This window comes from Canis lupus, chromosome 31, assembly GCF_048164855.1.
Source record: "Canis lupus baileyi chromosome 31, mCanLup2.hap1, whole genome shotgun sequence".
In the NCBI taxonomy this organism is placed as follows: domain Eukaryota; kingdom Metazoa; phylum Chordata; class Mammalia; order Carnivora; family Canidae; genus Canis; species Canis lupus.
The window spans coordinates 28,183,872-28,203,759 of record NC_132868.1 but is presented as its reverse complement, the minus strand read 5'-3'; the positions used below and the strand labels follow the sequence as shown (position 1 = coordinate 28,203,759).

The 19,888-nt window shown below is 34.2% G+C and overlaps 1 protein-coding gene across 3 annotated transcripts in view; it reads left to right on the top strand.

Moving 5' to 3' along the window:
* KPNA4 (karyopherin subunit alpha 4) overlaps nucleotides 1–19,888 on the top strand; it is a 62,480-nt gene that overhangs the window by 11,602 nt on the left and 30,990 nt on the right. For all 3 annotated transcript variants that reach the window (XM_072807916.1, XM_072807915.1, XM_072807917.1), the window contains 6 exons: nucleotides 13,635–13,679; nucleotides 14,550–14,639; nucleotides 14,750–14,779; nucleotides 14,863–14,915; nucleotides 17,130–17,225; nucleotides 17,968–18,053. In XM_072807916.1, the coding sequence (XP_072664017.1) occupies nucleotides 13,635–13,679; nucleotides 14,550–14,639; nucleotides 14,750–14,779; nucleotides 14,863–14,915; nucleotides 17,130–17,225; nucleotides 17,968–18,053 (400 nt within the window). The remainder of the gene's footprint in view (nucleotides 1–13,634; nucleotides 13,680–14,549; nucleotides 14,640–14,749; nucleotides 14,780–14,862; nucleotides 14,916–17,129; nucleotides 17,226–17,967; nucleotides 18,054–19,888) is intronic.

Below are 19,888 nucleotides of genomic sequence, written 5' to 3'. Positions count from 1 at the left end.
AGCTTGATTTTTAGAGTTGGAACACCTAAGAGGGCATTTCAATAGCTGTATGCCATTAGGAAAGCTTCATTTTTTTTAAACCTCAGTTTCCATAAAGTTAAAATCCCACCTAATGGGTACTTGCTTCGATTAAAAGCTTTTAAGAATGCAAGAAACACCTTTGTCCAGAATAGGTCAAATAAGGATGGGGTATTAGGAATATTAAGGGACCCAATTCTCACTTCATTCAGGATACATCAGGTGAGTGTCTTGGTGGTAGGAATTCATGGATTCTCTTTGTATTGCTCTGTCTCCGACTAACCTAGTGCTAGTTTTTATTTTTCCTAGATACTATCTTAATCTTTCTGTAGTTTTGCGTTCAATTACTGAGAGAATCTGAGCTAGTAAAGCTCTACCCAAAGTGAAGCAGATAGGTTTTACTTTCAGCATACTTATGGATTGGCTTTTCCTGAGTTAGGTGCTTTCCCCTTCACCGCCTTCCTAGTCAGCAGTGCTGTGGAAGGGAGGATGTGACATGGTAATGAACAGCCTTTGCCTGCTTCTGCAGCAGCATCCTTGGAAAGAGAAGTTTCTTTTAGACAAGATTGTAAGTATGACATTATTTAGTTAATGTCATTCCGTTCTTAACTTTTCTGTTAACTTTCTACTCACTATTAAACTCTGACGTATCATTATTACCTCATTATTAATCTCATCTCCATAGTGATTGCCTTATTTCTGCTGTTGCTCTTCTCCAATTCATAAAACAACTAGAGTGGTTTTTAAAAAATGAAATCATGCCCCTCTCTGCCTCAGTAGCTTTCCATCACACTTAGCTTCCAAATTCTTTACGGAGACCAGATCTGGTCCCTATCTATTTCTCCCTCCTATCTCTGTCACTTTATCTCCCTTAGTTACACTCTCATTTTTTAATTCTTCTAACTCTAGCACTTCAGTAGCTAGGCCCTTCACACATGCTGATCTGTGGGAATGCTTTCTCCACCCTCTATACCTATACCCGCCTTTTCTCCACTGTTTATTTCTCATCCTCTGAGTCTTCAGTGTTATTTACATAGAGTTGCCATCCACCCACGCCCCTAGTGAGCTAATTGAAATTTCATCCCCCTTGTTGTTTTCCGTAAGAAATACATTGATCATAATTTGTTAGTGTACTTACTCTGTTAATTTCTCCCCCAGACTAGAAGTTCCCTGAAAGTATAGACCTTGTCTATTTTGTATACCAGTCTTTTCTTAATTCTCATTGCAGAACCTGGGCTATCATTGGCATTTAAGGAACTACTTGAGGGAATTAAATGAAACTTAAAAAAAAAAAAAAATGTGTGTGCACTGTAATTAGGATTAGTGACTAAATCAGATTTTTTAAATGAAGGTAAATTTTTGTCTCTTGAAATGGTAATGGCATGTAATTGTAGAAATTTTTTAGAGAAATGGAAATAAAGTAATCCTCCATAATCTTACTGCTATTAAATTTCTTAGAATGTTTACTTTTTCTTATACATTTTTTCACATATATTTGAACTTAATTTGGGGTCCTTTTTTTAAATTTGGGTTCCTATAAGAATAATTCATGGTAGAATACAGCCAAGTTTCTCCACCTTGACACTTGATACTTTGGGCCAAATAAGTTTTTTCTTATGGGGAACCTCCTGTGCATTGTACGCTGTTTTAGAGCTTTCTTCGCCTCTGCCATTAGATGCCAGTAACATGCTCCCTCCCAGTTATAAAAGCCAAAATTGTTTCCAGAAACTGCCAGATGTTGCCTGAGTGGCAAAATCACCGCAGATTGAGAACCATTGGAATTTAGTTCGGTAAACTTCCCAGAACACCATTATTTCAGTGGATTCCTGTTGTCTATAAAGTCAGTTAAAATTTTGTAATAAGCTAGGTATTTCAGCCTGTCAGTTAAGTTTAGCAGATATTTGAGTGTTTGCTACATAAATGCTAGGGAAAAGGCAAACATTGAACATCCCCTGGATTCTTAACTTTTCAGTTTATAATTCCCCCATTTCTATAACTTTCATCTTAGACTCTTCTCCCTCTTAGGGCAGATAAATCCACCTTACCTTTAACACTCAGTTTCGCTTTTCTATCTTTGTTTTTATGGGGTCCCTATTGGAAACACTTCTTGTCTTCCCTTTACCTTGCCATTTCTCCCTTATATTTCCAGGTTGAGCTGAAACCTCAGTTGAATTGGAGGCCTCAGTTCAACCTGGACCTTGTCTATTTTGTATACTACTCTGTTCTTAATTCTCATGACAGAGTCTGGCATACAAATTTTCCCTCACAACAGTTTGCATTGATCATTTCTTAATTGAACTCTTAGAGTTGTTATTTGTGTACCTGTATTTTAGTGTTTACTCATGTAAGATAATGTTTTTACTTGTCATGTGTTTTGTAGGAAAAAAAATATTACAAAAGGATATGTATGACTTAAACACCAACAAACTAGATAACCTAGGTGAAATGGAGTAATTCCTAGAAACACACAACCTACCAAGAATGAATCCTGAAGAAACAAAATCTAAACAAATCTATAGCTTGGGGGAAGGGGGGCACCTGGGTGGCTCAGTGGTTGAGCATCTGCCTTCAGTTCAGGGTGTGATCCCCCAGTCCCGGGATCAACTCCCACATTGGGCTCCCTGCATGGAGCCTACTTCTGCCTCTGCCTCTCTCTCTCTCTCTGTGTCTCTCATGAATGAGTAAATAAAATCTTTAAAACAAAAAAATCCATAACTAGGAAAGCAATTGAATCAGTAATCAAAAATCTTCCAATGGCGAAAAGCCCAGGATTGGATGGCTTCACTGGTGAAGTCTACCAAACATTTAAGAATTAATACTAATCCCCTTTAAACTCTCTCAGAAAAACTGACAAGGGAATATGTTCACATCTATTCTGTAAGACTAGCATTCTGAAAAAAACAAAAACAACAACAACAACAAAAAAACTAGCATTCTGGTATCAAAGCCAAAGGGCACTACAGGAAAATTGCAGACCAATACCCTTGATGAATAGTGTTGCAGAAATTTTCAAAATACTAGCAAACTGAATTCAACAGCATATTAAAAGGATTATATACCATGGCCAAGTGGGATTTAATCCTGGAATGTAAGGGATGGTTCAATTTATGAAAAGCAGTATACTCTACCAGATTAACAGAATGAAGGGCAAAACCACACATTGATGTCCATTGATGCAGGAAAAGCAGTTGACAGAATTCAATACCTTTTCATGATAAAAACACTCAACAAACTAAGAATAGAAGGAAACTACCTCTATATAATGAAGACCAAATACAAAAAGCCCCCCAGATGGCATACTGGATGGTGAAACATTGGAAGCTTTTCCTGTAAGAATAAGATCAAGACAAGGATGCCCACTTTCACCAGTACTGTTCAACATAGTACTAAAAGTCCTAGCCAGAGCAGTTAGGCAAGAAAAAGAAACAAAAGGCCTCCAAGTTGGAAAGGAGGAAGTAAAATTCTGTTTATAGATGGTTTGATCTTATATGTCAAAAACCCTAATGATCCTTATAGAAAAATGTCAGAAGTAATAAATGATTCAGCAAAGTTACAGGATGTAAAATCAGCAGTCACTCACAAGGAACATTTTGAAAAGGAATTTGAGTTACAATAGCATCGAAAGGAATAAAATACTTAGGAATAAACCTAACTAATGAGGTAAAAGACTTTCACATTGAAAACTGCAAAATGTTGCTAAAAAATTAAAGAGGACACAAATAAATAGACATCCCACGTTCCTGGGTTGGAAGACCTATTGTTAAATGTCAGTACTACCAAAATGATCTACAGATTTAATGGAGAAGTGCATATAGAATCTCAAAAGACCCTGAATAGTCAAAACAGTCCTGAAAAAGAGGAGAAAGTTGGAGGTCTCACATTTCCTAATTTAAAACTTGAGACTTGACATGATCAAAACAGTATGATACTAACAAAAGGCAAACATAGACCTATGGAATAGAATAGGGAACACAGAAATAAGCTCTTGCAAATATGGTCAAAGATTTTTGACAGGAGTGCCAAGACCATTCATTTGGTAAAGGGCAGTCTCTTCAAAAAATGGGGCTAAGAAAATTTGATATCCACAAGCAAAAGAATGAAATTGGACCCTTACTTAACACCATATACTAAAAATTAACTCAGTGGATCAAGGACCTAAATGGAAAACCTAAAACAGAACTCTTATGAAGAAAACCTAGGACAGAAACTTCATGACATTGAATTGGGCAGTGATTTTTTTAGATATGACACTAAAGGTACGTGTGTGTACATATGTATATATATCTTGTATAAGATAGGGAAATACAAGAAACTGAAAATTGAACTTTTTTCTGTTACTATGTTTATTTTCTAACTTTTCCAAAGAAATATGTATAAGTCTGAATTTAATACATTTCCCTGTCGTTCAAATGTTTGATAGTGAAACTCTACTGTAATCCTATTCCTTGGAGTTAACTGTTAACAATTACATTTTTGTGACATAAATTATATTTATGTACTAATTATTTCAGTACTTATAATTTAGATATGGATCATTTAAAAGTATTATTTTTGGTAGAATTAGTTTACAAAACTGTTCAGTAACTTGCCAAGGTTAAATTAGGCCTCCTTGTTGAATTTTTTTTTTTTTTTTAAGATTTTATTTATTCATGAGAGACCTACAGAGAGGAGGGGCAGAGACACAGGCAGAGGGAGAATCAGGCTCCACGCTGGGAGCCTGACCTGGGACTGGATCCCAGGTCTCCAGCATCACACCCCAGGCTGAAGGCGGTGCTAAACCACTGAGCCACCCGGGCTGCCCCTCCTTGTTGAATTTACTTTGAAACTTCTCTTATACTAAATCTTGAGTTATCTTTTTACTTGTTAGAGGTAAGAATTTGATTTTGCTTATAAAGGCTTGCCCATCAGTAGTAGTGCTAATTAGAACTTTACTACTACTATTAATAAATACTATCTTGAGAAATCACAGTTTGAGTAAGCATTTAACATTAAGCACTCAAAATTTCCTCCTTATTGTCATAAACATAAAATTAGAATTTATTTGCTGATCACATGCAGTTTGCCGGCATACATGATATTTGGCAAAGGCACGAATAAGCATACTACTGGAGAGATCAAGTGGAAATGAAAAGAGGGGAAAAACAGAAAAGGTATGGGAAAACAGACTTTTTTTTTTTTTTTTTTTTTTTTTTTTAAGATTATTTGAGAGAGCTGGGTGGCTACTCAGCCGCTGAGCATCTGCCTTTGGCTCAGGGCATGATCCGGGGTCCAAGGATCAAGTCCCACATTGGGCTCCCTGCAGAGAGCCTGCTTCTCCCTCTGCCTGTGTTTCTGCCTCTCTTTCTGTGTCTCTCATGAATAAATAAACAAAATCTTTAAAAAAAAAAAAAAAAGATTATTTGAGAGAGATAGCATGTGTGCACGAGTGAGGGGAGGGACAAAGGGAAAGAGAGAATCTCAAGCAGATTCCCCGCTGGCACAGAGTCTAGATTTGGGCCTTAATTCTATGACCCTGAAATCATAACGAGCTGAAATCGAGTCAGACGTTAACTGACTGAGCCACCCAGGCATCCTAAAGCAGACTTTCACAGTTAAACACTTTTACCATTTTGTTTACCATGTTTATTGGGTTGAACGACTATTGTACCTGCCAAGTTTGTTTAAGATGTGATGATTGTTTGGGTTGAAAATACCAGTAATTCAACTTTTCTCTGAACTCTTCTGTAGATTAGCTTTATATAATCGATTATGATCTTATTGATATGGCTCCTTGCCTACCTTTCTATTGTTGGCTTCTGACATTCTTCAACAGATCCTGCATGCACCATCTTTTATAATTCCCTCTTTTTGTATATGCTGCATTTTCTACCTGGAATCCTATCTTTAGATAAGTTTCCATTTATTAAAGATTCAGCTTGTATTTCATTTTTACTTTAGTTTTTCTAATGTCAAGAGCAGTATATGCATATTATAACATTACATTTATTAGATGAGTAAAATCAAGTAATGTGTTATAAGTGGTGTTTGGCACCAAATGTTTGCTAAATGTTAAGCTTTACTACTATTTTATTCTATTTCTCTGTCATAAATACTACTTCCTTAAAGGCACAGATATGCTACGTCTGGTCCAGCTTTTTATTTCTAGTGCTTAACAAATAGGTGATTAATAAATATTTGAATGATTGAGTGAATGCTTCCCAGCAGGCTCTAAGTAATAGTATAGTAGTAATCCATATTGTATGGAGAGGAAGGTTATATATGTTTGTGTGTATATATATAACTCTTTAAAAATTGTCTTTAGTTTTAAACAATTTGAGATATAATTTATTGCATAAAGCCCATTTTATTTTATTTTTTTTTTATTTTATTTTTTATTTATGATAGTCACAGAGAGAGAGAGAGAGGCAGAGACATAGGCAGAGGGAGAAGCAGGCTCCATGCACTGGGAGCCCGACGTGGGACTCGATCCCGGGTCTCCAGGATCGCGCCCTGGGCCAAAGGCAGGCGCCAAACCGCTGCGCCACCCAGGGATCCCTTAAAGCCCATTTTAAATGTATAATTCAGTGACTTTTAGTAAATTTTCAGTTATGCTACCATTGCCACAATCCAGTTTTAGAATATATCCCATAAGCCCCCAAAAATGCTCGTGCCTCATTAGTCTTTTAAATTTTTATTTTCTTTTGTTTTTTTTTGTGCTATTACCCAAGTATTAACATTCTGGAGAATGAAGATAGCTGTATGAAATAAAAATCAAAGCATTATATTCCTTATCTTTCGTATGACTAACTTGTGAAATTTTCTCTAGTGAGATTGAGTCCTTATTGATCTAAACCCTCATATTTTTTCAAAAAATTTTTAAATATTCAAATTTCATACAGTATATTATTATTACATCATCATAAATTAGTAGTTTTTAGAGTTTTAAGGAAAAACTATACATTGGTAAAAAGTGACTTAGAAATTAAGTAGCCACTAGTTAGAAAATAAGTAGCCATAAATTGGAAAAGGAACCCTGTCCTCATTAGAGGAAAGTGTTTAATCCCTAGAATTTAGGATAGTGATGGATTCAGTAATTATTTGTTAAATTAAAAAACTATATTGTGTTCTGTAAGATTCACTTGTTTGAATTTTTTGACAATTTCTTGTCCCCTTTTGCCTGAATTTAGGATTTTGTAACTATTTATTACAAGCAAAGAAGTATAATAATACTAGACGATCTGCCTATAAACTCTACTCAGTCTATCTCTGCCTCTCTCCCCATCCCCCCCATTTACAGCCTTTGTCCTTTAGATAGCTCTTTGGCCTATAAATAAGTCTTTGGCCAGTTTGGCAGCCTTTTGGAATTCTAATTGACAGCTCACTGCATCAGTGTAAGTCATGTGAATTCACAACCATTATGTTTGCATGTAGTATGTAAAAACTCTGCTCTTAAAGATGACAAAAAGACTTAGGAAAACAAGCCCTATATACCTTTTTCATGGGACTCCAGAGAAATAAAAGTCTTTTGAGTTGGAGTTGTGACTTGGTAAATGTCTAAATATCTAATACCACTTTTAAAACATACTTTTTTGCAATAAAAAACGTGGGTAAATGCTGCCAGGCTGGTGCATAAGAGGTCTTTCTTCTAGTTGATTCAATCTTCTCTTTACCTTGAAGGTAGTAATAGCTTCTTCTCAAGAGAAGGAAATTCTTTTCTTGCTTTCTTGTTCTATAATAAATTGTCAAATCTCTTAAATTTGCAAATAAATTTCTGTGGATAGAAATAGCCCGAGGTTTATGTCATTATATATACAGTGTTAAATTGGTTTGATAAATCCTTTATTAATAGTTCCAAATTATCAGAAACTCCAAATTTGATAAATAAAATGTACTGTAGTGGGAAAAAATTCTTTTGGTATAAATAAAATGTATAAATGTGCATATATAATATTTATTTTATATTTTATTTATACATTTGCTTTATTGAAAAGAAGTTAAAGCCCATTTTAACTTAATTCTGCTTCTTTGGATGAAATAGATACTAATAAAAATTTTCTGACTACAAATATTTGTCCCTCAGAAGTCTACCTTTTATTGAACAATCTTTTAAGTAGTACATTTTACAAATTTTGTTTTCTGTGTATGAGACATAGGACCTAATTTTTGTTGTTGTTTACTAAGGTTGTTCGGTGTTTTTTATTGTGATACAGTGCAAAGCCCATTGTCTTGATAATAGTATTTTTTCTGTAGTATGAACCTTAGGCTCTAAAATTGACTTGAACTCTTACTTCACTTTAAGACTTGGGGGAGACAGTATGACATAGGGGTTAATTGGCTTTGTAGGAGACCATCTGAATTCTGATTCCAGCTATCCCATTTCTAGCTGTGTGGTCTTGGCTAATAATTTAACTTCTTTCGTCCTCAATTTCCTTATTTATTAAAAAAAATATATTTTTTAACCTCCTAAGGCTATAATTGTTAAAAGATAGTGAATGTTGAAACTTTTATTGTAGTACTTGGCAAAGTAGTTTTACTCATTTTGCAGCCTATCTTATTTATATTTTTTAGAGTCTTTTGTAAGAGAAAAATATTCAAAAAGACTTTATGGAAGAAAATGTAAGATAGAAAATAAATACATGAGGAGCACTTGGGTGGCTCAGTAGGTTGAGTGTCCAACTCTTGATCTTGGCTCAGGTTTTGATTTCAGGGTCGTGGGTTCAAGCTCTGTGTTGGGCTCCACTCTGGGCATGGAGCCTCCTTTAAATAAATTATTTAAAATGAAATATAAATTAATAAAAGCTTATGAAAAGTTGTTCAGTGTCATTAATAATTAAGAAATTGAAAAACCAGTACATATCTATTAAAATGCCTACATGAAGAAAACCTTTTCAAATGTTGGTAAGAATGTGAAGGACTAAAATTCTCATGTACTATTACTGGAATGGACAGTTATACAACCAGTTTGGAAAACAGGTTGCAGGGGTTTGGGGTTTTATTTATTTTTTATTCAAATATAATCAACATACAGTGTTATATTAGTTTCAAGTGTACAATATAATGATTCAACATAAGTGCTCATCATAAGTGTACGCTTAACCCCTTTCACCTATTTCACCCATCTCTCACCCAGCTCTCTCTGGCTGCCAGCAGTTTTTCTATATTTTTTTGTCTCTTTCTTTGTTCGTTTATTTCTTAAATTTCCACATATGAGTGAAATCATGGTATTCTCTGACTGACGTCACTTAGCATTATACTCTAGCTTCATCCATGTCTTTGCAAATAGCAAGATTTCATTCTTTTTATGGCTGAATAATATTCCTGTGTGTGTGTGTGTGTGTGTGTGTGTGTGTGTGCGCGCCCGCGCGCGAGTACATCTTCTTTATCCATTCATTTATTGATGGGTATTTTGGGCTCTTTTCATAATTTAGCTGTAGGAAGTAATGCTACAGTAAACAAGCGTTCATGGATCTCTTTGAATTAGTGTTTTGTTTTGTTTTTTTTTTTAGGGTAAATATCCAGTAATGGAATTCCTGGGTGTGTGATACTGCCATTTTTAGGTTTTTGATGACCCTCCATATTGTTTTCCACAGTGGCCACACTGGTTTGCATTCCCACCAACAGTGTACATGGGTCCCTGTTTTCCACATCCTCACCAACACTTATTTCTTGTGGTTCCAATTTTAGCCATTCTGACAGGTGTAAAGTGATATCTCATTGTGGTTTTAATTTGCATTTCCCTTATCAGAAAGGGAGACAGAACATAAAGACTCCTAACTCTGGGAAACGAACTAGGGGTGGTGGAAGGGGAGGAGGGCAGGGGGTGGGGGTGAATGGGTGACAGGCACTGAGGGGGGCACTTGACGGAATGAGCACTGGGTGTTATTCTGTATGTCGGCAAATTGAACACCAATAAAAAATAAATTTATTATAAAAAAATTTGCATTTCCCTAATTATTGTTGTTGAGCATCTTTTCCTGTCTGTTGGTCATCTGTATGTTTTTGGAAACATGTCCTTCAGGTCCCCTGCCCATTTTTTAATTGCATTATTTGTTCTTTTTTGGTATTGAGTTGTAGATGACTTCTTAAATGTATTTTGGGTATTAACCCCTTATCAGATATGTCATTTTATCTCCTCCCATTCAGTAGTTGGCTTTTTATTTTGTTGATGATTTCCTTTGCTGTGCAAAACCTTTTTATTTTGGTTGTAGTCCCAATAGTTTAATTTTGCTTTTGTTTCCCATGCCTATGGGGACATACCTAGTAAAATGTTGGTATAGCAGATATCAAAGAAATTACAGGGATCCCTGGGTGGCGCAGGGGTTTGGCGCCTGCCTTTGACCCAGGGTGCGATCCTGGAGACCCGGGATCGAATCCCACGTCGGGCTCCCAGTGCATGGAGCCTGCTTCTCCCTCTGCCTATGTCTCTGCCTCTCTCTCTCTCTCTCACTGTGTGCCTATCATAAATGAATAAAATAAAATAGAAAATCAAAGAAATTACAGCCTGTGTTTTCTTTTAGGTGTTTTATGGTTTCAGGTCTCACAGTTAGGTTTTTAACACATTTTGAGTTTATTTTTATATATGGCCTAAGAAAGCAATCCAGTTTCATTCATTTAGTATTTTTAAGATACATATCTGTAGCAAAACTCAAATGATCATCAAAACCACTTAAACAGAAATTGAATAAATTAGTTTGGCTAAAAATTGAGGTAAAGATTTCTGCATATATAAGATTATCCAATGCATTTTAAGAAGGAATAATATTTATTCCTTATGTTGTTCCTTATATATAGAATTTATATTCTAGTGGGGAGAGGGTAACAATTAGTAAAGTTTTATATAGCCTATAGAATGTGATAGGAGGTGTGGAGAAAAATAAGGCAGAGAAGAGGAATAGAGAGTACCCAGAGGGAGTGTTGCTGATTGGTTAGGAAGGGAAAAACCTTACCATGGAGGTGACATTTGAAAGATTCAAAGATGAAAGTGAGCACTGCAGATAATGAGGGAAGAGTATTACAGCCATGGAATTAGAGTAGCAATAATAATAATAGCTAATACATATACAGTTATGGCCAGGAGCTATTTAAGCCCTTTACATATATTAACTTACTTAATCTTTATTAATATCCTATGAAATAGGTATTTTTACTATCCTCATTATATAGATGACAAAACTAAGGCATTGAGAGCTAGTAAATAGTAGTATCGTTGAAAGTTGAACCCAAGCAGTTTGGCTCTGGAGTCTATCCTTAGGAGTTGCTGTATAGTGTATTAGTGAAGGCCTTGAAGAGAGAATTTCTAGTGTGTTAGAGGAATAGCATAGTTAGTGCAGATACAGCAGAGTGAAGCAAAAGAATGATAATGAGCCGAGGTCTAAAAAGTTAGTAATTGGAGAAGGGATAGGAAGATTTGAGTAGACTTAAGCCATTTTAATGACTGGACTTTTACTCCAAAGTGGAGAGCCTTTGATGGTTTTGAACAGGCGAGTAACATGATCTGACTGACTTTTTGAAAAAGGTTCTTTACTGAGTACTTCCTCTCTCAGAGTCTGGGTAGAAATCAGGAGGACCTAAAGACTTAGAAAAAATTACATTTTTATTTTCATTAACTTCTAACAGTGTTTCCTTCATTTAATAATGTAGCCAATAACTTTATGTAGTTTGTAAAGTTATCCGTGACTCTCTGTCACCACCAATAAAACATTATTGTTGTCAAATATCTTGAAATTTCATTTCTGGTCATCATTACTTTGAAATTATAGCTGTTAGACCCACTGTTAGATCCCACTTAATGTGATAATGAAGCACATATGTTACAGTTTGTTTTTTCGTATTTATATATTTTTGACAACTATATATCAATATAATTGTTTTCTTTGTAATCTTGCATATTATCTCTTTTTAGAAACACTAAATGGGTCACCTGGGTGGCTCATTTGGTTAAGCAGCTGACTCTAGATTCCAGCTCAGGCCATGCTCTTGGGGTCATGGGATTGAGCCCCGTGTTGGGCTCTGTGCTTAGCATGGAGTCTCCTCCCCCTGCTCGTGCTATCTCTCTCTCTCTCTCTCTCTCTCTCTCTCTCTAAATAAAAAAATCTTTTTAAAAATAAAAAGCACTATATGAAAGGTGTTCATTGATTTCACCAGATTGTCAAAGGAGACGGTGACACTCAAAAATTAAGATTCCCTGAGAATTGCTTTGGTTATTGTGATAAAAACAAACTAGGAGAGAAGGAGGTCAAGAGCAGAAAGAGGGTGCAAGTTAAGAGGCTTTTGCAATAATGCAGATGAGAGATAATGGTGAGTTGGACCAAAGGTAGTAGAAGAGAAGGTAGTGATAAGTAGTTGGATTTCAGATAAGTTTTGAAGGTTGAACCAGTCCAGTAGGAGGGTTTGCTGTGATCAGATGTGTGATGTGAGAGAAAAAGAAGACTCAAGAATGGCTCTAAAGATTTTAGTCTGTGTATCTAGAAGGATAGAGTTGCCATTTGTCGAAAATCTCTGAAATTATCAATAGATCTATAATACTGGACATATCATAATTTTTAAATAAATAAATAAGTTTATTTATTTATTTATTTATGTATGTATGTATGTATGTATGAATGAGACCACCAGCGGGGAGAGAGGGACAGACTTCCCACTGAGTGCAGAGCCTGACACAGGGCTTGATTTCATGATCCTGAGATCATGACCAGAGCTGAAATCAAGAGTCAGACACTTAACCCACTGAGCCACCCAAGAGCCCCTGACATAAATTTTTTAAGCAGTAACATAAGGCTTCTAAAAATAAAGACACAAAGAATAAAAGAACTCCTGGTCTCACCTCCCGTATGAATCATGTGAGATCAGATAGAGTTATGTATGTTTGTTAAAATTAAGTTTGGTTTTGGATATGTTTGAGATCTTTAGACATAGGAGTATTACTTTATACATTGCTATTTCTACTTAATATGCTCAGGCATATGCAGTCACTAGAAAGAATGAGGAGAACTTAGAGCTTAAACTTGTAGTGTTTCTGAAGGTTTGAATATTTTACAGTAAGCATGTATCCATGTGTTAGGTAAGTTTAAAATGAGAAAAACACATGTTAAAAAATAAGAGAATGGTTACGGTATGTGATAGAAAAATTATTTGGTCATTAGAAATAATGAAAACAATCTGTATGTACCACCATAGAAGGGCTCTCAAATCTAAGTAAACAAACATAAGGTAAAGATAGAGTAAGTAGATAAGTGTGTCAGAATCATGGTAAATCAAACAGTATTGACCTTTAGAGAAGAAGACTGGATGGATAAGAAGACATCTCCCCTTCTCTTTTTTAAGCAGTTGAATTTACTAATCTTATACATGTACTATTACTTCTTTAAGTGTCATGATTCATGGGAGGTGAGATTATGGGTTCTTTTATTCTTTGTATCTTTATTCTTTGTATCTATATTTTTATAAATGTTATAGTTTTACAATTTTATATCTAATATAGAAAATTGTGTCTTTATTGTGAGTAAAATATGACTTTATTTACATATATGACTAGAAAAGATTACAAGATGTACATTAAAATGTTAATAGTGGTGTTCTTGGGTGATGGAAATTGAGGTTTTTTTTTTTTAATATTTTTTTTCTTTAATTTCTTGTAGACTATGAGAAGACAACGAAATGAAGTTGTAGTTGAATTGAGGAAGGTGAGTCTGAGTAACATTGGGTACTCCAAGCATAATTCTAACAACATTATAGCGTATGTAGAAGATACTAAATGTGTATGAATCCCAAGTGCCTAACATTTCTTTTTCTTTTGAAAACGGAAAGATTTTAACTAAACTTAGACTGTTGAAGTTGGCAAGATACAATTTGGCCACTCTCCAGAAATAGAGATAAATGAGTTGTTTGGTGTTTTTCTTCTGTAATTTTTAATGATTTCTATAAAGTAAAAGTTGTATCTATACAGTTATACTAAATAGTTCTATTTACATGTGTAGTTATGTCCTGAAAAGAACTTATTCTACTTATAAATTTTATCAACTCTTCAAGTATTAAAATAGGTTATACTTCATGTGTGTAAAAAATAAATTATAGTTGGGAATATATCTTTAAATTTGTCTCATACATTTGAAGCGATATTTAAGTGGCCTTTGATTTTTGTAAGACATTGTTGATTTTTGTCTGATTTTGAACTGCCCAACTTTTGCTTTGACTTTGTTTTTAGGTGATAGAGAGAAGCTCCCAGATGATGTATAAAATGGTTTAGTACTTTTAAATAAATATATGTTTGGTTCTGGCTTAAACTGTACACTGTCTTTTTTAATCAATTTTTTTTTGTTTTTTAGTTTGTTTTTACATAGTTCACGGTTCATTAAAAATATAATACTTGGGGCTTGGGGCTCAAATTAGTGTTGCTTAAGTGTTTAAATCACAATTTGGTTTAATTTTCTGCATTTGTGTTTTAATTTTAAAAGGCACTTCCTATTTCAGTTTGTAGGCACAAGATTGCCTAACCTTTATATGAAAGTATTTAGCTTTTTTTAACTCAAGTTTTTTTTTTTTTTTTTTTAAAGAATAAAAGAGATGAGCATCTCTTAAAGAGAAGGAATGTACCGCATGAAGATATTTGTGAAGATTCTGATATAGATGGTGATTATAGAGTGGTAAGTTATTGTTATTCTGATAACTTAAGACTACCAGTGAAAATTTTTACATAAATAGAGAATTTTAAAGTGACTTTTTAACTTAGTTTTCTCTTTAATATTTTTCACAGCAAAATACCTCTCTAGAAGCTATTGTTCAAGTAAGTTGAGTTTTTTCACCTGTCTTCATTTGTATTTCTAATTACTCTGTATCTATATCAAAAATTATTTTAATTTTTTATAGAATGCTTCAAGTGATAACCAAGGAATTCAGTTAAGTGCAGTTCAAGCTGCTAGGTAAGTTAAATTTTTGAGGATGTATTTAAACTTTATAATTTACCCAGGAGATCGGTTTGAGTTATCACTATATAGTAATACTGTCACTCATATTTACTTTGATGACAAACGATAAAGAACAGTCCACAGACCAACTAAATTTACTTTAAAATTTTTTCTCTGATTTAGAGTATTAAAATTAGCAGCTTTCTAAACTCACAAACTTAACTTTCAGCTTGCATAATATATGCAGATACTGAGTTGTTTTGACAGGTTATTGCTATCAACCAATAGAAAAACATTATTTGTAAAACTTCCCTTTTTTTGACAGATTTTATATAAAAAGATTTTTCAATCTCCTTCCCAAGTAGCTAATTCTTTTCACAATCCCTGTTTTTAATCAAACAATAAGTTGAGTTTTAAGCTTACTGTAGCAGTGTATAGGCAAGCAGACTTTAAGATTTAGGGCTATAAAGTTTCCCAGGGTGCTTCCAAGTATGAATATTAAGTTATTTTGCATATTTCTGCTGTGAAATCTGTGCTCTAGAGGTGTATGCGCCTATTTTTTAAGCAGAGAACCAGAAAAACTTACTTCTGAGACCTTTGTATTAATGAATTGATTGGAGAAGGTATGGTGTCTCATAATACAATACAGTTTTTGCTTTCTATATTTATAAATATGAGAATAATGCTCTGTGTATTAGTGGGACAGAGACACTTAAGTAATTGACGCTATTTATAGAATTTCATAGTGGGAAATTTCACTGGTCCATCGAATATCTTAGCTAGTGCATGTATCTTTTATTAAAAAATGTATTAGAGTTTTCCTACTTTTATGTATTCATTTTAAATAACCTGGAACAGATGGGAAAATTACAGCATTAACAGTGTTGCCCACTATGGGTAAAAGAACTTCTTAGAGAGGACTTGGTTATGTAGGGAAAAAAATCACAGAAGTATTCACATCTGAAAATGCAAATTAGTGTTTATAGATAGAATTATTAAGAAATTAATGCATTATGCTCACTATTTTCAGTAGATTATTTGAGTTTTGGAGCTTTTCTCAACAGAAGTTCTACAAGATAATTAAAGCCCTAAGGCCCCTAAGTAGGCAGATATTCTCAAATTATGGTCTTTGGGTCTCTAGTAGATCCTGAGACAACTTCAGGGGTATAAAAGATCAAACCCATTTTCACAATAATACTAAGACTTTATTTGCCTGTTTTAAATATGTTAACAATTTATATTGATGTTGTAAAAGCAACTAATTAAAACCTGATGGTACCATAGCAAAATCAAGTAGACAGTTATGCAAAACTGATTTCAAATATCTTGTAGATATTGTATGTGCCATTGTGCACACATAAGAGGGAAGGCCATTTCAAAATCTTTGAGAATGTCCTCAATGAAATAGTAGAAAAAATTTCTTTAAATCTGGAGCCTAGATTAAGAAAGACTGGGTTAGGGATCCCTGGGTGGCGCAGCGGTTTGGCGCCTGCCTTTGGCCCAGGGCGTGATCCTGGAGACCCGGGATCGAATCCCACATCGGGCTTCCGGTGCATGGAGCCTGCTTCTCCCTCTGCCTATGTCTCTGCCTCTCTCTTTCTCTCTCTGTGACTATCATAAATAAATAAAAATTAAAAAAAAAAAAAAAGAAAGACTGGGTTATTTCCTACTTTGTGCTAAGAATTATGCCATGTGCTGTGGAAAATACTGCAAAAAAGCTTGTGGCATAATTCTTGCTATATAAGAGCTTTAGAACCTAATTGAGAAGGCAAAGGCATGTTAAAAATAAGGTGATACTCAACAGCAAATGTAAGCATGTGCTGTGTAAATGTTCTTGGAATTTAGAGAGGATATTGTGAAAACATAAAAATTGAAATGGACTTTGAATAGACAGAAAGGAGGGCATTCCAAGTATGGGGAATGAGATGTTAAAGAGCCTGGAAGTGAGATTGAAAGTGTGAGACAGACAACTGATCTATTGTTGAAGTACAGAAAATAAGATTAGTTGGGTAAGATGGAGCCAACTGATACTTTAAGCCAGGGCAAGGAGTTTACATTTATTGGGTAGTAAATATGCAGCCATTTCTTCATTTTTATAGGGGAATGATCTGATTAAGCTTTTGCTGTGCGGGGTATTCAAATGGGTGAGGGTTTGTGTAATCTCTATGTCAAATATGAATTTGAATTTAATTACATATCATTTCACAAGAGTATGTATATCTCTTACAGGAAGCTTTTGTCCAGTGATCGAAATCCACCAATTGATGACTTAATAAAATCTGGAATATTGCCTATTTTAGTTCATTGTCTTGAAAGAGATGACAAGTAAGTACTTTATTTTAGAAAGAAATTTGGAATGTATCCTTTGCAGAAGACAAGATCTTCTAGTGGTTTGATCTTTAATGAAAAAAGAAAGGGGCTATAAGATGGAGTCGAAAAGCCAGTGTAAAACAATGAAATGCAAGGTGTGTTTACATTAAGAGGTAAACATAAAGGCCAAAGCAATACTTGAGAATGATGCATTTATCTTTTAAACTGTGAAAATTGGCAAAAGCTGGTTTGGCTGATTAGTACTTGAGAAAACTGGGCAGTAATATGCAGGTATCTTAATAAAGAGTTTTTAGGGCACCTGGTTGGCTCAGTCAGTTAAGCGTCTGCCTTTGGCTCAGGTTATGATTCTGAAGTCCTGGAACTGAGCTCCGGGTCGGGCTCCCTGCTTATTAGTAGAGAGCCTGCTTCTCCCTCTCCCCTTTCTCCTGCCCCCATGCCATTCATGCTCTCTCTTAAGTGCTCACTGTCTCTTCCAAATGAAGAAATAAAGTTTCAAAAAAAAAAAAAAGTTTTTACTAAAAATAAGTAGGACACTTGAGGAAATTGTGTGCTTTTTATACTGAAGAGATACTGTAAATACATTGGAGGTTTAAAAAAAAGTGCTGGATACATAAATACTTTCTGAAACAAAATATTTAATACTTGAAAAAATATTTGAGGGGAGGAATGGTTGGTAGATACTAGATTTGGACCAATGTAAAAATCCCTACTGTTTAAAATGATTTGTTCTTTGTAGTCCTTCTTTACAGTTTGAAGCTGCATGGGCTCTGACAAACATTGCATCTGGAACCTCTGAACAGACTCAAGCAGTAGTTCAGTCCAGTAAGTTGGTGATTAACAGATAAAATTGTGATTTCTAAAGAAGTTAGTAAAAAAAAAAAAGTGATTATCTTAAAAGAATAAAGCTATTTAGATTATAAAATAATAGCTACCCAATTACAGAGTAGTTGAAATAGGCCAGCTTAAGTATGTTACTTTGTCATTTTGTCCCAGTGACTGACATTTTCTGTTTTCAAAAATTCATTTAATGCTAAATCTGAGAACATTTCCTAATTATAGTAGCAGATTACATTATTGTAGTTATACTTCATTTATAGAAATCATAAAGTAAAGATGTTTTTTGCATTGCCATACTAGCTTTTGGCCTCTCTTAGGGAGATTTTCATCATATGGTTTAATCTTTTAGAAAATAGTCTTGAAAAATGGCTTGAAATTTTTTCATTGTTATTAGGATTGTTTTTCTTTTATGTTTCAAGAGATATAAGTGGGAAATTATTACTGGAAGAAATAACCTGAGTATTATTTTCATGAATACTGTTCTTCTATCAAAGAAATTAATAATTTATAGACGGTACTTTTAAAATACTCTTCACATGTGTAAGCAATATACTCGCATAAGCTTGTTAAGACCTTGGCACTAATTTCTACATGATTTTATTTTATTTTTTTTTCTACATGATTTTGAAGGGAAACAAAGGTGTTATCCAAGTAAACATTTTATCATGTAGACACTTCTGTTGTAATATTACATAGAATATTGACTACCCTAATACCTTTAAATCATGATAAAACTGGCTTAATTTTGGATTTTGCTTTTGGTTTTATTTTATATAATTGACTAGTAAATTTTATAATCTCAAGACAATGTTTTAATCTCTCTTTTTCTTTTCTGTTTTATGTGCTTTTTCAAAATCAGCAGGAGCCTTAGAATTTAACACTGCCAGTCTGTCTTGTTTTACCAAATATAATAGATGAATGATTATTTTTTATGAGTAAAGCATGGTTGATCCACATGTACTTAAATAGCATTTTTCAAAGTAGTATCGGAAGAAAGAAAAAAGAGAAGAATCATTTGTTCAATTTAGTATTATTTTGTTTGATACAGACCTCTCTCTATGTTTCCCATCCTCGTTATAAAGCAACAGAACCACTTTCTAAAAAAAAAAACAAAAACAAAAAAGAACCACTTTCTGATTCAGAAGGTCTCATGTAGTTACAGGAATTGCTGGTCTGCCAAAAGACCCATGTGATGTTATTTTTTTTTATTTTTATTTTTTTGTAATTGAAATGTAATTCACATATAGCATTAAATTAGTTTTAGGTATACAACATAATGTATGCACCAAGATGTAATTACTAGAAGTCTCATTTCCCCTAATATCATATCAGATTACATAATATGCAGTACAATATTATTGACTATGGTTACCATGCTAAACATTTCATTCTCATGACTTATTTGTTTTATGATTACATGTTTGTATGTTTTGACCCCTTCTATTTCACTCACCTCCTGAAACCCCTGCCCTGTCAACCATCAGTCTGTTTTCTGCATCTATGAATTTTTGTTTTGTTTGTTCATGTATTTTGATTGACAACAAATCATATGTTGTCTCTCTTTTTTGACTTATTCCACTTAGTACCTCAAGGCCCATTGATGTCCTGATTACAAGTATTTCATTTTTTTGGTAATGGCTGAGTATTCCATTGCGTGTGTGTGTGTGTGTGTGTGTGTGTGTGTGTGTGTGTACACACATATTTGTCCATCCATCCATCGTTGAGCACTTCAGTTGTTTCTATATCTTGGATATTGTGAATGATGCGGTAATGAACATAGAGGTGCATATATCTTCAAAGGTTCTAAGTGGTTTCACTGT